General features: G+C 45.2%; 2 protein-coding genes across 21 annotated transcripts in view; one reads left to right on the top strand and one right to left on the bottom strand.

Annotated features, from left to right (window-relative positions):
* TIMM8B (translocase of inner mitochondrial membrane 8 homolog B) overlaps positions 1–15,975 on the top strand; it is a 1,180,384-nt gene that overhangs the window by 26,907 nt on the left and 1,137,502 nt on the right. The window lies entirely within an intron of this gene.
* The window catches only part of NCAM1 (neural cell adhesion molecule 1), a 313,863-nt gene that overhangs the window by 36,175 nt on the left and 261,713 nt on the right, over positions 1–15,975 (bottom strand). For 3 of the 18 annotated variants that reach the window (XM_050757660.1, XM_050757675.1, XM_050757667.1), the window contains exons 9-16: positions 15,003–15,032; positions 10,697–10,847; positions 10,143–10,327; positions 9,704–9,800; positions 9,210–9,380; positions 7,456–7,587; positions 6,305–6,319; positions 1,981–2,028 (exon numbers count right to left, since the gene is read on the bottom strand). In XM_050757660.1, the coding sequence (XP_050613617.1) occupies positions 1,981–2,028; positions 6,305–6,319; positions 7,456–7,587; positions 9,210–9,380; positions 9,704–9,800; positions 10,143–10,327; positions 10,697–10,847; positions 15,003–15,032 (829 nt within the window). The remainder of the gene's footprint in view (positions 1–1,980; positions 2,029–6,304; positions 6,320–7,455; positions 7,588–9,209; positions 9,381–9,703; positions 9,801–10,142; positions 10,328–10,696; positions 10,848–15,002; positions 15,033–15,975) is intronic. The other 15 variants (XM_050757663.1, XM_050757677.1, XM_050757670.1 and 12 more) reach the window with 5 other exon arrangements.

Here is a 15,975-nt window from a genome sequence, read left to right as displayed (position 1 = left end):
AACATGACAGACAGAAAAGGCACAGAAAGGTGAAGGACAGAATGGAGATAAATTAAACTCATAGCTATATATGTATATATACATGGGTGTGTATATATTATATATATGTAGGCATCATTATAAAGATGGTGAAGGAGGTATTCTCTCACTCTCTTCTCTGAGTTATCAATATTAATATACATATTTATTTATCTATTTATTATTTTGAGATGGAGTCTTGCTCTGCCACCCAGGTTGGAGTGCAATGGTGTGATCTCATCTCGCTACAACCTCCATCTCCCAGGTTCAAGCGATTCTCCTGCCTCAGCCCCCCAAGTAACTGGGATTACAGGTGCATGCCACCATGCCTGGCTAATTTTTATATTTTTAGTAGAGACAAGGTTTCACCGTGTTGCCCAGACTGGTCTTGAACTCCTGGCCTCAAGCAATCCAGCCCCTGGCCCTCTCAAAGTGCTAGGATTACAGGCCTGAGACGCCATGCTGGGCCTTAATATACATATTGAAAATACCTTAATATACTTATTTAAAAGAGATGATCAGAGATTTTGCTGACAAATGGCTCTCACGCAGCAAGAGATAACATAACTCTCATTTATTCTGACTATTAATTCCAGTTGCTAAATTCTGAGCAGTATGTTTTGTGTTCTTCACTCTTAATCTTTAATTTTTACAAACACTTAAAAGGTAAGTGGAATCCATTCTTCACCTTAGAGGTAAGAAATCTGAGACTTGGGGAGGTTTAGTGACTTATCCTATGTCATGGAGCTTCAGGCGGAAGTAGTGGAGCTGTGATTTGAACCCAGGTCTGTCTACTTCCAAAGCCTGAACTCCGTCTGCTACAGGACAGTGACTGGAAAAGCACTGCATGGGGCGGTGGGCATGCTTCTGAGTCAACAGATGGTGACAGAGGGCTTCTGAGCTTGAGGCTTGAGTCACCTCCTGAGTCTGAACCCAAACTGCAGGGGCTTCTGATATATCAAGGAGAATAAAGCCAGCCAGGTGGCACCACCCTGCCTGCCCATTTGCTGCTGTCTGCCACTCTGGGCAGATGCTGGCTTTGCATCCTGTGTCTTACTGAGCTGTGGTCTTACTTTGCTATTCCTCCCTGGAAAGCTAGGTTCAAAACTCCAAACAGTGGCAGGCCTGGAGCCCCTTCTACTCCTGCGCATTCAGAAGAACAAAAGGACAGGATAGCAACATTCATTAGATCGGAAATGAGCAAGGCTTAGCCAGGATGACGAAACCTGAGAGCGACCCGTTGACATTACTGCTGGCTCGGTGGTAATGATCCCAGGTGGGTAAAGCAGAGCTTGATAAACATTAAAATGTTTGCGATTTTCTTTTGGGCGGCAGGACGTGGGTGACTACGCATCCTATTTTACAGAGGAGATAAACAAGGCTCACTTGTGAAGGGTTAAACGATTTGCCTGAGCGCCTACTGCCAGGCACATCTGCCAGACACTGTTTATTTTCCCACAAATATTTACAAGAAAAGTATGCATTTATGGATAAAGCGAAAGCTACAGGCCTCCCTATCTAATTTCAATGTCTGTATCCAACTGTGCCAATTAAAATGAAGGGTAAAAACAAAACACTCCAACACATTTTCTATGACCCTGCAGAGGAGACATTTTTCTTGGTCAATTCCTTTGGCTTCTCCAAATACGAGTTTTGATCCAGCCCACTCAGAATCCTGAGGACAGGGGTGACCCCAGGGAAGCTGCCTTGGGGATCCTGCCTGCAGGGGTTTCTATCCAGAGCAATGCTTTTCCCTCGCCTCTCCTTCAGGGAAGGCTGCCCCTCATGGATCTGAGAAGCCCTATGCCTGTTTCTCTTCTCATCTGCTTCTCTAAAACCCGACGCTGCTTTCCGCCAACTGAGTTGAATTATCACCTGGTGAAGGAGATAACATTAGGCAGAACAAACTGTGGCTGCTGGAAAGCGACCTGCAGAGAGATGGATGAAGAAAATGATACTCACTATCTGGTGGAGACAATGGAACAGGGGTAGACGAGCTAGCAGATGCCGCTGAAGAAAGAAAAATGAAGGTGGGGAAAAAAGATCATTGAGGTACGCAGATACTGAATGAAAAAAACGGAAGCAACAACCCTGGGGCGTCAGTATGAGGAGCTGAAGCAAGTTACAGTGGGAAGAACAACACTGTGTTTGAACAGGTGGCCAGGGCACCAGCGAGGAGCAGGGCTCTCTCTAACTTCAAACCTTGAGGCTGTGCACCTGCCAAACCCTGCAGTTCAGGTAAAGTCTGGCCCAGGAACAGCTGCACAAGCCTCAAACCTTGACTGAAAACAAATATCCAGTTCAGCAGGACCAGCTGTCTCCATAGGACCAGAGGTATAGGAGGAAAGGGAATTTGGACCTCAGTTTAAGGTGAACCAGTGAAGGAGAAAATAGACATTGGCTTTTCATGTTACACATCTATATATGTGTTTCTATATAGGTATATATTTCCATATATGAGTTTATTTATAGCAAAACCTATATGCCTCACTCATTTCAACATCTGATTGAATGAAACAGAAATGGCTGTCCTACCTAATGTGTACTACTGGGTGAAGTTCATGATCCTTTATCATACAGATGATGCTGCAACCACTGCTGCCTTCCAAAAACTCCCCTATAGAATGTGGTTATTTGGAGGCTGCTACAGAAGAGCCATGCAAATAATATTCAGGATTATTCTCACTCCTCCAGAGAACAGAAATGTTGAAGAGACTGGGACTGAAATTCTAGCCAATCTTCTGTGTAGAGGATGGTTGTTTGTGCATCTGAGATACTGGGACACTGAATGGATCTTTGGTTTTTCATTGGCAAATATTTGGAAGTAGTCCCATCAACAGTCACAAAACAAGTCCCCTTCGAGAGCTAGATGAAAATTTGGAAAAACCTCAGCGCATCTCCGACACTGCCTTAATATCTAATACTCATGGTTTTGTCTTCCTTGACCTTCCATATGAGGGCATCTCATTAAACCATGAGTACAGTGTCACTGGAATCAAAGCAACAAAGAATCGTAACTCATCATTATTAGATGGTCTCCTTCCCTCTCTTTTCTTTGTTTGGCTTGAATTGTTTGCATAGTTGTCCATATTATTCTGGCAAAGAGATGGAATTTTACGTGCTTTAACCACATATATGACAATCCGTTTAACTTATACTTGCAGTGCGCCACCTGGGGGACAACATGTGAAAACAAAAATCTCAAGATGCCTCTTTTAAAAAGTAGAGACTCATTCATAATCTCTATATTCTAAAAGAAATTGTCTATTTCGCTTCATGGTACAGAAGCAAATTAAGATGCATTGTTTGGGCAATGAAATTATAAAGGTGGGTAGCTCAGTCATGGAGGGGAGGATTCACAGCGAGTTGTAAGGAGTCTCACAGAAGCAGCCCCTCGCAAGGCAAACAGAGGTTGTGAGTTTTCCTCCTGAGTGTCTTGAAGGCATGCAGACATTTGGCTTAAAAAATAACATGAAATAGGCACATTCTCCCAGGTTAGAGTTTTATTTGTTTGTTTGGAGTCACAGTTTCCTCATGACCTTCATGCACATTCATGAACTACACACAAAGGAACCTCCAAACAGGTAAGCCATGCTTACTAACTGGCAGCTTGAAAGCACAAGAATTTGTGGCTTTTACTAGCTCCCCCGCTCATCCCTGCTTTGACGTATCCATGTCTCTAAACACGGAGAGGTCTATTAAAGAACCAAGAAAGTAATCCCATTATTGAGACATCTCAACAAACTTCAAATGATGAGACTGGTGCCAAATGCGCTGGTCTCACCTGACACCTGGCAGTCCAGGAGTCCAGCAGCAACACCTCCCTGTGCAGCACACTGGCCTCTGCTGACTCTGTGCCTTCTCTTCCCTAGGGCTTGGGGTGTAACCAGGGCACAACTCCAGTGGCATGGGATCCTGCTGTGCATCTGCATCCCAACAGTATTACAGGACAGGGGTGCAGTGTCAGCGGTGCTGTGAGCTGGCATCAGAAACCAATGCCACTGGTTCTTGGGCTCAGTGCAAGCACACAGCTAAACTGGTGGTTGATTCTGTTTACCTAAATTCAGACAACCTTTGTGTCTTCCAAGAAATGGGAATAAGAATTCACAGAAGGTCCTTCCTAAGTCTCGTTCCTCAATTCCTAGCAGCAAAAGGGTGGGTTTGTCATAACAGTGGTAACTGCTGGCAGCATCCTCCCAATGATATCTGTTTTCAGGATGGGTCTAGGGGTAGCAGGATAATCTGTGGGCTAAGTCCTCACTTCAGTAACTCTGGGAAGGTTATCAGGGCACAAAGAAAGACCATAATAAGTCATCTTTGGTGATAATATGATGTTCCCATATGTTCACTGCCTCATCCTGCTAAAGTTCTTGCAAAAGGCATGCTCAATTCTAAGAATATGCCATGGTTCTACTTATCTAAAATAAGTTTGCCTTTTGATTCTTCAGACCTTAACTTTATTATATGATTGAGAAAAACTGACTTTTTGTACCACTAACAATGCCTGCTGTTGTAGCATTCACGACCTACTTGGAATGCAGAGATGACACCACCCTTTTCCAAAGGGCTTCTCTGAGTCGTGGTTTCTTATCCATTTTGATACTATCAGACAATAAACAACAAGGTCCGGAGACCTCTTTTTTGTAGTTAAAAATTTTAATTTAAAGTTAAAATTTCACTAAGAATTTCATTTTTAACATTGGCTTTAAAATATAGCTTCTGCTATATATATATTTATACATATATAAAATCTCACCTTTGCAAGAACTGAGCTGGCAATGCATGAAAACCACTGTGGCCTTTGAAGTCCAAGACCCAGTTACTCTGATTCAGTACTCAAACTCCAGTTACTGGTTAGAAACTCAGAGGGGAGCCTCATCCCAGCCTTCCTCTCTTTAATGTAACTAAGCCAGCATTCATTTACTGATCAAATCCAGACCAGAGGAAACCTGGAGACTCAGTTGAACCATGAGTTAAAGATCAGAGGAAGATCCAGAAGGAAGGTTCTCTCATGCCCAGAGTGACTCCTCCCAAACTTGCTTAGGGCACAGCAGCTGCACGCCCAGAGCAGGTACTTGTCAGTCCGGCCTGATGGCTCCATCCCTCAACTCTGATGCCTTCGAGAGCTGGTTCATCCCGGCACCAACTCTGCTGAGGGTGGATTTGGCACTTGCTCAAAATCTCAGAACACCTACATGTAGCTACTTAGTTTTTGCTGTTGCTGCGATATTTCTGAATAATGTTAGAAAGATAAGCTTCCTTGGGTACCTTTCAGGTGCAGGGAGCCTTTTTCTGAAAAGACTGTACAGCTTCCTGAATACTTTTTCTTCGGTGTCTGTGTGGGTAACACCTCCCTCTGCTATTCTGGTTCAGCCTAGGAAGAGCCAAATCTCAGGAGAAGGGAAGTTTAGGGGCATCTCTGCAGGCTGACGGGGTCAAACCACACTTCATCTCTCTGTTGCCCTTGTTCCCTGTGTCCTCTATGTACAGCTTCCATGATTAGGGTGTCCTTCCAGTGAGGAATCTCCCTTTCCCTACCATGCATGGCAGAAGAGCTCCTACATTAGCTGGTTAGTCTTCCCCAAACAAGGAGATGCACACTGCAAGTAACTACACGCTAAAGAACAGAGCTGACTGGAACTAGAGACTTAACTCTGCAACAGCTGCCTGCGGGACACGCCCATGGCTCAGAACCAAAGTTCATGCTATGTTTTGACTATGGCAGCTGCTGTAGGAGCCTCCCTGACCATCTTCCTATTCCCCTCCAGCTACCAAGCTGACAGACAAAAAGCAAGGAAGCAACTGAGCTCAATTCCTTTATCTCCTAAAAGCAAATATGAAAATCCTTTCAGGTTTTTTTTCCTTCAAGGTATTTTGAATAGTGACCTGGTGGGGCTGTGGTCACTTTCCCGGCATCCTGGCTGCAGGTGAGGCGGGGCTATAGCGTGTTATTCGGGGCTCATCTGCAGACTTCCACCATGCTTGGCTCAGCAAACATCATCTTTGCCGTGGGGTAATCATCACACACAAAATTTAATAAATAAGCACAATTTCCAAAGACACAGAAGTTGCATGCTCTAAAACAGGAAGAGTGTTAGCCTCTTGGAGTAACCTACAGACGTTAACAACAGCACAACTAGACTAAGGTCAGTGTGGTTAGGGCCCAGACAATATCATCTACTTCAGCCTCTAGGGGACAAAAAAGGGACCAGAACTAAATTAAGAACTAGAACTAGCAGATGTTAACGCTATGGAAACAGGTAATGAGGTATGAAGAGGCACTTACGTGGAGGAGGGCTATCTGCATTTCCCATGGATGGAACACAGACGAAAAGAAAAGACAAGAGACAGACCCAAGAAAAAAAAAAATAAGATGTAAAAGATAATGAATAGAATCCGCAGAGCACACGGAGCTGGAAACTCAAATTATCAAATTACTTCAAATCCAGAGAAAGAAGCCATTCCTGTAGACGGAAGATGAGACAGGCTTTCTGATTTCTGGGAAGAGGTAAGGGTAGTGGGTCCCTTTGCAGGCCCCTGGCTTCAAAGAGAAGGAAGCAAAGGATTCTCCCAGGTGCATTTTAAATCCAGGGGTCAGAGAGCCCAGGGAACTCTGTGAACACTCAGGAATTTAGCTCTACGGTATCTTCTTTAGCTGGGTGGACTCAGGAGCTTCCCAGGGCAGAATCTCTGTCTGCAGAGGGGTACGACGGGAGCAGGGCTTGCCCGGAGCCTGGCTGCTGGTGGGAAGGGAGGGCACAGTGGGACAGGCGTAGTTTAAAGAAAGAGGGAATGGCAGAGGAAAACCTAGAGATCCATCCCTGAGCGGAATGAGGGGGAAGCAATTTTCTTGAAAGAGGCCATGGGGAATGCTCTTGCTATGGGAGGGAGAGGATCAGAAAAGGCCAAGGCCAGGGCTACCTCTTCCCCTTGGCTTTGCTGGGTTTCTGCTACTGCTCACATATTCTCTAGCAGTTTCCATTTGTCTCTGACTGAATACCTCTGCTGCATCAACAATCTCACAATGCGTTATGTGAACTGTCACCATCTATACCCGTGTCCTGCAAGTCACCGGGTGCTTAGGGCTTTTGTGGCCTGTCAAAAAGCAACTCTCCCAGATCCTTTGATGACCCACTCCTGGTTTTCTCCCCACTTCCTTTAATAACGTGTTGGTTCCCTCCCCGCGGCTGTTTCTAACGAGCTGGACCGGCTACTATGACAGTGTCCCCAACCCCTTGGAGAAAGAGAGAATGAAGGGACTGTGTGTTAGCTGTCACTGAGAACCAGAGAACTAGGAGGTGGGGCCTCCAGGAGCAGAGGGATCTGAAAGACAAAAAGCTGTGGTCTGAACAATGACATGGGCCAGCTCAGGGTCCCCCGCTGCCCCCAGGGAGAAGAGGGTGGGCTGGGAAAAGGTGGGCAGCTGGCTTTACTTACGGACTGGCTGCGTCTTGAACTCGGAGGCCGCGCTGATCTCACCCAGCCCTTTGCCATTGAGTGCCGCCAGCCTTACGGCGTACGTTGTTTCGGGCTTCAGGCCCACAATGGTGACGATGCCCTCCATGCTGGCTGTTATGAGAATATGGGAAGGATGACAGAAGAGTGAAAGTCTGCTGTTAAAATAGTGCAACCACTCTGGAAAACGGTAGCGAGGGTCCTCAAAAAATTAACTATAGATTTATCATTTGGTCCAGCAATTTTATTTCTGGGCATATGCATAGAATTGAAAGTCGGGACCAAACAGATACCGATAACTGGCTATCCATGTTCACAGCAGCATCATTCACAATAGCCAAAAGGCACACACAACCCCAATGATCACTGACTGATGAATGGATACATGAAATGTGGCATATACATACAATGGAATGTTATTCCACCTTAAACAGGAAGGAAATTCTGACACATGCTACAACATGGATGAACCTTGAAAATATTTTGCTAAGTGAAATAAAATAAGCTAGCCATAAAAGGACAAATGCCATATGAGTCCACTTATATGAGGTACTTAGAATAGCCAGCTACATAGAGACAGAAAGAATGGTGGTTGCCAGGGGCTGGGGGAGGTAGCGAATGAAGAATTAGTGTTTAATGGGTACAGAGTTTCAGTTTGGGATGATAAAAAGTTGTGGAGATGGATGGTGGTGATGGTTATGACTTAATGCCACTGAATTGTACACTTAAAAATGATGGAATGTAAAATGTATGTTATTTATAGTTTATATTAATAAAAATAACTAGAATTGATCTTTAAAAAAAAAATCTGGTGGACAGATAGTGACATGAGATCAACCTGCCACAAAATTGGAATGAGATTTCAGAGGGAAGTTAGGAAGGTAAAGTGATTGCTTTCTTCTGCCTCCAATCCTGGTTACCCAGCAGCTCCTCTTGGCCCTCTGGCTCCCCCCAGAAGCTGAAGGAGTGATGGAAGCTTTCTGGCAGAACTAATTCTGAATAAAACTGCATTGGACTATATCTCTGAATGGCCGTGATACTGGTATCCTAGCCCACTCCCAATTCCACTCCAATTACCACATATGAGACCAGGATTAAAAATTTGTACAGAAACAAAACATACTTCACTGAGTTATTCCAATTAAACCCAAAAGGGGGAGTCCAACATAAGCACACATCATCCTCAGACGACCTAGGCTCAGAATTTTCACAAGAATCTTCAGTCTTTTAATCCTTAGCTTGGAAAGCTAGCACAGGACTGATTTAAGGGCAGACTTGTCCTGCTGGCTGTGCTTATTTGGTTACTATCACAATTACAAGACGGTCAGTCCCTGAGTACAGGTATCCAAGCAGGACTGGCCGGGTGTCGGCAGAGAACCTGCAGCACAGGTAACTCAAACATGCAGAGTAGGGTGGATTGGACTCAACTGGCCACGTTCAGAACCTATGCACTGGACTCATCTGGCTGTGCTCAGAACCTACGCAAGGCTCCTGCCTGGAATGTGGTAGAGATGCCTTCATCCATCCTGGAAGGGTCGTGAGAACCAGGCTCTGAAGCACAGAGCGTGGGTTGAGGTGGCAATAGGGGCAACAACTCTACAGGCAGATGTGACTTTGACCTAATTCTGGAGGTGCAGTTCCTAATTCTGTAGGAACATGTACAGGATGACAGGTGGGGACATCTGAGTACCAAGGCACTCGTGATCCCAATGGAAACACCGACTCCCCCAACTCACCTTCCTTGGCATCATACCACTTGGAATGCCATACTTCTTCACCCACTGCTCTCCACTCAGCTTTGTATTTGAGGATGGGCACCCCACCTGTGGCCTCTGGTTCATCAAACTGCACCTGGGCTGTGCTGGAGTATGGCTCCACCTGGTCGATGGATGGTGAAGAGGGAGTGTCTGTGGGGAGGACACATATGGAGACCCAGGTGAGCCCAGTTTGGCCCAAGACCATTAACTCCCAGTCACAAGGCACATCTCTTTCATTTCTGCTCACTCTTGGGAATCCTGTCACTGTATCCTGTCCTCCTGGCCCATGTCACCAGATGCTTCTCCCCCAACATGTCCTATGTGCAGATCCAATGACTCCCAGCTTCCCAACCCTCTGGCTTTGCTGACCCTGGCCCTTTCTTCTTCCCAATATCCTGGAATCACTCAAGTACACAAATTGGACTGGCAGGGGTAGGTGGGGGGTTGTGGCAGCTGCCGTAAGGGACACTCACCTGCTTGAACAAGGATGAATTCCAAGGACTCCTGCCCAATGCGGTTCACTGCAGTACAGTTGTAGTTCCCAAAATCATTTTCAGAGTCCGGGGTCACCTTTAGAAGAAGAAGCTCTTGGGTTACAAGTGTCCCATGGGATGGTCACAGACTCAGATCTTTATTTACTGGATTAAGTGAGTAAAAAACAGAACTAGTAAAGTACAAACCATTAGCTCCAGCCCAGCCTTAAACAAGAGAAAAGAATAGCAGAGGGGCTCATGGGAGAGGCACATTCAGGGAGGGGACTGGTAGAGTGGGCGAAGGGGAGCTGAAAAGAGGCCCAGTGTCTTCTCTAGCCCATGTCAGAGAAGTAGGAGAGAGGACTTGAGCTGCATTTTGGAGCCCATCTAGAGTCAAACTGTGCTTTCTCTGCTCTGCCCCACCCCCATCCTGACTCACCTCCAGATAGCTGGCAGAGGGGGTGTTGTAGATCTTGATATTGCTGTAGTTGGAGCTTGGCAGCAGCTGGCCATCCCGAAACCATGAGATCGTGGCACTGGGATAGGCAAATACCTCGCAGGTGATGTTCACCTGGTTCCCCTCCCAAGTGTACACAGCCACAGGGCCCTGTAGCTTCGGGGCATCTGCAATAAATAACAATGACTATCAGGATCACTGCCACGATCATGAAGCCCCCATATCCTGTCTCCTGGCACTGGGAAGGCAGGTGTGCCCCAAAGCAGAGCTAGTGCCTGGTATAGTAGAGGTCAGGGCCGTTTTAGAATTCCTGTGTACAGCATGGGAAGACTCAAGGGCACAGCAGGATTGTAAGAAGCCTGGAGACGGTGTGTAGGGGGTGGCTTGGGAACAGAGCTCTGAATGGCCCAGAGCCAGCTGCAGGGAACGTGAGCAGAACTCATAGGGTGCAAGTAGGTCCTTGCTGCTGTTTTCCTCTCTCATCCTGATCCTACCTTGCCCCTCCCCTCCCACATCCTTCCCCATTTATTCCTCACATTGCACTTCAAGGTACATGGACTGGGAGTCCTGGCCGATGGTGTTGCTGGCGGTGCAGATGTACTCTCCGGCGTCAGTGTACTGGATGCTCTTCAGGGTCAGCGACGACACACGGGCATGGCTGCGCACCACCATGTGCCCATCCAGAGTCTGCCGGGGGGAAAGGGAGCGTGTCAGAGCCCGAGGCAGAGCGGAGGGCAAGAGTGCTATAGCAGGTTGGGGTCTAGGAGACTAGGCCATTGCTTGTCTGTGACCCGTCTCTCTTCCTCTCTCCTCTCTGTGTCAATGGCTTTCTTACTTTAGGTACCATCTAATGGGGGAGGCTCTGGGAAGCAGCATGAGAACTTGGGAGTATCCGAAACAGAAAATGAGACTCAGTTATGTCAGGCAGCCTGATCTAAGTGCCAAGATTGGTTTGGGGCTAGGTTCCCCAAGATGACTTTGTTTGGGATGTCTAAAATGGAAGCAAAGCCTCCAGCCAGCAGATACTGCAGCAGCAGCAGCAGCCCTACCTCATGAGATGCTGGGAAAACTGCATTGCCACCCTGTCCTTTCTGTCTGTCCACTTGCCAGTTCCACGGTGCATGTACCCGTAGCAGGACATTCCAAGTGCCCAACATAAGAAATTATTAAAGAAATCCTTATTTCTGCAGATGCCTCTTTCCTGGATGCTTAAAAGTGAAATAATCCCATGTAAAAACAAGCCAAACAACTCAAAGATCAGGAGCCACCGCACTGGAAGGGAGAGTAACTGGGTTCTCTCTCCAGGGACAGTGGTACAGAGAGTCCTAGGCAGGTCTGGGATCCTTGACACCTCGGCCACCACCATTTTATAGTCCTTGATACAGCAATGGGCTTCCTAAATCTCTGGAATTATAATGATTGGTCAAAAAGAGAATCAGTACATGGTCCTTAGGCAATGGGTACTGGAGTATTTCCAAGCGGATTTTCCCCTTGACATTCTAAGTAAAATGGTTGCTGGCCCAGGAAGAGTCTACGCATGTGGCCTAACTTCAGATTCTCAGGAAAGTTAGTGATCTGGAGAAAAGGTCTTGTTCTGTGTGGGCTGGGCCTTCTTGTCTCCAGTATATGATGTTCTGTGGGGATGGACAGGAGGTTATATTCTGCACCTGGCATCTGCCATCCCATGCATTGGGTCTTTAAAGAATGACAGAACCATTGGCTTCAGGTTCTTTGGATATGCCGATGTGGGGCTCTGAAGCCCAGAACTGCAATGTCATACAGCAGCCAGAGTAGGAAGCTCACAAGAAAGGCATCACTGGCCTTGTTCAGCAGTCTCAGCAGATTTACCACGAGAAGTCCCTTGGACCATCACTGACAGATCTAGTCTATTCTGGTCATCTCAGCCCCTCGCATTTCATGTCTGGAAGCTGAAAAATAACTCCAGCAAGAAGACAGAAGAGCCAAGCAAAGTCATGACTGCCTACTGCTGCGAGTGCCATTCCTCCCTGGGATGAGTTCTCTGTTGCTCTGCTTTGACCTACAAATCTGGGACACTGGTTGGTTGAAAGATGCATCCCAGGAGATGCCACACATTAATGAGAGATGACAACAAATAGGTGTGGAGCACTTCGCTAGAAAGCCTCATGACATCCAGTTTGTTGGGGATACTGGAGTTTTGAGGGGTGACAATGCTGATACATTCCAGGGCTATTTTCATACGTCATACACACAAGTCTTTACCTGTGAGTCTAGAATAGTGGCCTTGAGAGCATGGGGCCATCCCTGCAGGTATCTCTAAAGGGCTGTGCTGACCTGCTTGTCTCTCCTACTTGTCCAAACAAAGCAGGACTGAAGGCAGAGGGAACTTAAGGACAACCCCTGGCCTTTCTGGTGATCTCTGTGATATCAACCAGCAACTGAACTAAAATTCCTTGTGACACAGACCAGACTTGTCCTGGGGCTGCCACACATAAACTTGGAAATTGAACCATACTCTTCTGGAAGTCAAGAGAACACTTCCATAAGGAAGAGATGTAACAAAAGAGGCAGAGAAACTAATGTAGGCAAGAATAGGACCTTAACGACAACAAAGCAGGGGATATTCTGAGTCTTTACTTGGAATAATCTAGAAAATGGTTGAAGAGAAGCTTAGAAAACAATTGCATGGACAGTCACGCTTTTTTTTTTTTTTTTTTTTTTTTTTTTTGATTCCTATCTAGTTTCTTTCAGAAAAATTTCTCCATGTGGAAATTTCTCTTGTTTAATGATGTCCACAGACCAGCCTTCTAAAGAGAATTCTTATTTTGCAGTAGGCTCACTACAGATTTGGTGATGGAATTATCTGCCAGATGCCCAGTTCTCCCTTTGAGGATACAAAGATAGACTCCAGTGTCATTAGACTATCTTCCCCTGAAATGCTTTTACTCTGGCTCCTACACAGCTTCAGGGAGTGCCACCTACCAGCCATCCAGACAAAAAGTCATGCTGACCACCCAGACTGCAGCAGGAGGAGCAGACGAGCTCTGGGCAAGTATGAAAGATATTGATGGCAAGAAAACTCCTTTTTTCCCCGAAAGTATGAAGAGTAATGATAATTATTCTTCTCATCAAAACGTTTTTGTCTCCCTCCTTCCAGGTAAAAGTGCTAACGCTTTTAGAACTTACAAAATGAAATTGGCCATAACCCGAGCCTTCTTTTGCACTCATCTGGACTTATGGTCTTCATCTCCGAATGAGACAAACAGGAGAGAATGGAACTTCTGAGCCCTAGGGGCAGCATCCACTTGAAAGTCAATTATGTCCAAAGTAAGACACTCACGATAAGGACACTTCTGAAAAATGGAGTGAGGTGTCTGCTTTCCTGGGAGTAAACCTATTACTTCCACTTACAATAATAATTCTCTTAACATCTCCTTAATGCTCCCTGATAAATCTCACCTCCTCCTCAACCAGGTCTAAATGAGAATGACAAGGAAAGTTGTATGAGGCCAAGAAGAATGAGATCTGTAGCTGCTTAAGAGTGGTTGATAATTAACCCTTCTTCTCTCTCTTCCCCAGTCCCAGTGGGTCCATGACTTTTGGACAATAAAGCACCCAACCTGTGACAGCACTAAGTGATTCCTGTGCCACAGGCGGGAAGCATCTCAGTGAGGATGTGCACTTAACAGTCATCCCAGTGACAGGGAGGAGGAAGGTCTTATACACAAGAAGTTTAGAATGAACCGAATTTGACAATGGCAGCCTGTTCATGTGCAGAAACTAAGATCAGTGCCTGGGGACAGGCAGTCAACTTTTAAATATTAAACAGCATATCAATATGGATGGCCTTGACCTGAACACATGAGTTATATGTTATGGATAATTATCATTTCTGAAAGATTAAGAGGATAGATTTACCAAATTAAAATCCAGAATCTATAGGATCATCATGTTCTGCATTTATAGCATTACACGATCAAAGCCCCATCTGGATAAAAGGCAAAGGCTACTTTAAAAAAGTCCTTAGAGAGTAGATCCTTGAATCTCATCTGAAGTCTACTGGTTTTATTTTCACTGTATGTCACTTCATATAAATCAGGTAAAAAATTATAGGCATGATCATAAGTAGGGTCTTGAGATGTGGCAGTCAAGGTCTAAAGATTAATATTTAGCTTCAGTTTTCAAACTAAGTCTCACATTATCCAAACTGAAGCAATGAGTCAGAGAAATTTCAAAGGCTAAATACTACGACTTTAAAAAACATAAAACCATTTGTACCACATCATTCTAATCTCACACATTTAATGGTCTATGAAAGTAATGGAGATATGTTTAGCAATTTGGGAAAACCAACGAGAGATGTCATTTGCATTGCTTTTGAGATGAAACTTGACGTGATAATTTACCAAGACTGATTATTATAAGTGAGCAACAAGATGAGTTGAGCTGGAAAGGAAAGGGAGGAGTGGGATTTTAGATCACTAACTCTGCGACTTTATGGTCCAGAGCCACATCAACCATGTGAGTCAAAAAACTTTCATCATTTCAAAATGCCTGGCCTGGGAATTGGGGGCAATTTATTTCTATCGGTATAATTACCTGGATGTGATTTTACCAGCACCAGCAAGAGAATAAGATCCAGTTTTAGGAAATAATATGGATTTGTTCATCCACTCCCAACACAGCTTGCTTGCTCATCCTAAAATGATACTATTGCTAAGTAATGTCTACCACTATCGACCTATTCTTTAATCTAGCTAGATGACTAATTAGTTTAGCATGTCTGGTTATTAAACTGCAATGGTGAGTTAAACTGTAATGCTTTCAAAACTAAAGACTGGCTAGTGGTCAGGCAAGCTATACCTCTTGCTTCTCTGGTCGAGTCCACGAAGCCTGGAGAGAACAAGATATAAAACACAACAAGAAAGCAGTAAAATTTTACAACATGTTGCTTTAGAGAATGTATCACACTGCATTCCGTGCACATGCAGCTTTTCTTAAATTCAGAACTTTTTCCAAGGCCCACTTTCAATGGTGTGTTTATTACACAATTTAATTTAGGATTTAGCTTATGTCCAGCTTTTTTTCCCCCTTAGGCACATTAAAATGTATAATTCAAAAGGTTCAGGCTTTCCTAATCTTTGGTATACCTAGATATGAATACCAGTAGGACCAGACTGCTCTTGTTCCAAAATACCTTAAATATTGCTCACAGTATTTCGTGATATGACTAGTTCTAACCACATTATCTAGAGATACTTAGAGAATAGGTCTCCTCCAGCCGGGCGTGGTGGCTCACGCCTGTAATCCCAGCACCTTGGGAGGCCGAGGCGGGCGGATCACGAGGTCAGGAGATCGAGACCATCCTGGCTAACACGGTGAAATCCTGTCTCTACTAAAAATACAAAAATAAAAAAATTAGCCGGGCATGGTGGCGGGCGCCCGTAGTCCCAGCTACTCAGGAGGCTGAGGCAAGAGAATGGCGTGAACCCGGGAGGCAGAGCTTGCAGTGAGCGAGATAGTGCAACTGCACTCCAGCCTGGGCGATGGAGCGAGACTCTGTCTCAAAAAATAAAAAAAAGAATAGGTCTCCTCCTTTGGATTTTATAAGGCAGCTTATCATAAATATACTAATGCCATTTAATGCTCATGCATTTTATAACTCTTTGCATGCATTCTGTGAAAATCAAATTTTTATTGCCAAAAAGGAACAAAGCAAGGAGCAGAGAGGTACACTAGGAATGAGAAGTATGAAGTCCTTGAGACCAGGAGTCAGGAAGCTTTGAGGATACCAAATGGAAGTGGTTGTGGGAGGGCTCCGGTCCTTAACAGCAGA

This window comes from Macaca thibetana, chromosome 14, assembly GCF_024542745.1.
Source record: "Macaca thibetana thibetana isolate TM-01 chromosome 14, ASM2454274v1, whole genome shotgun sequence".
Lineage (NCBI taxonomy): Eukaryota > Metazoa > Chordata > Mammalia > Primates > Cercopithecidae > Macaca > Macaca thibetana.
The sequence above is the reverse complement of the archived record's forward strand: the minus strand, read 5'-3'. Positions and strand labels throughout refer to the sequence as shown.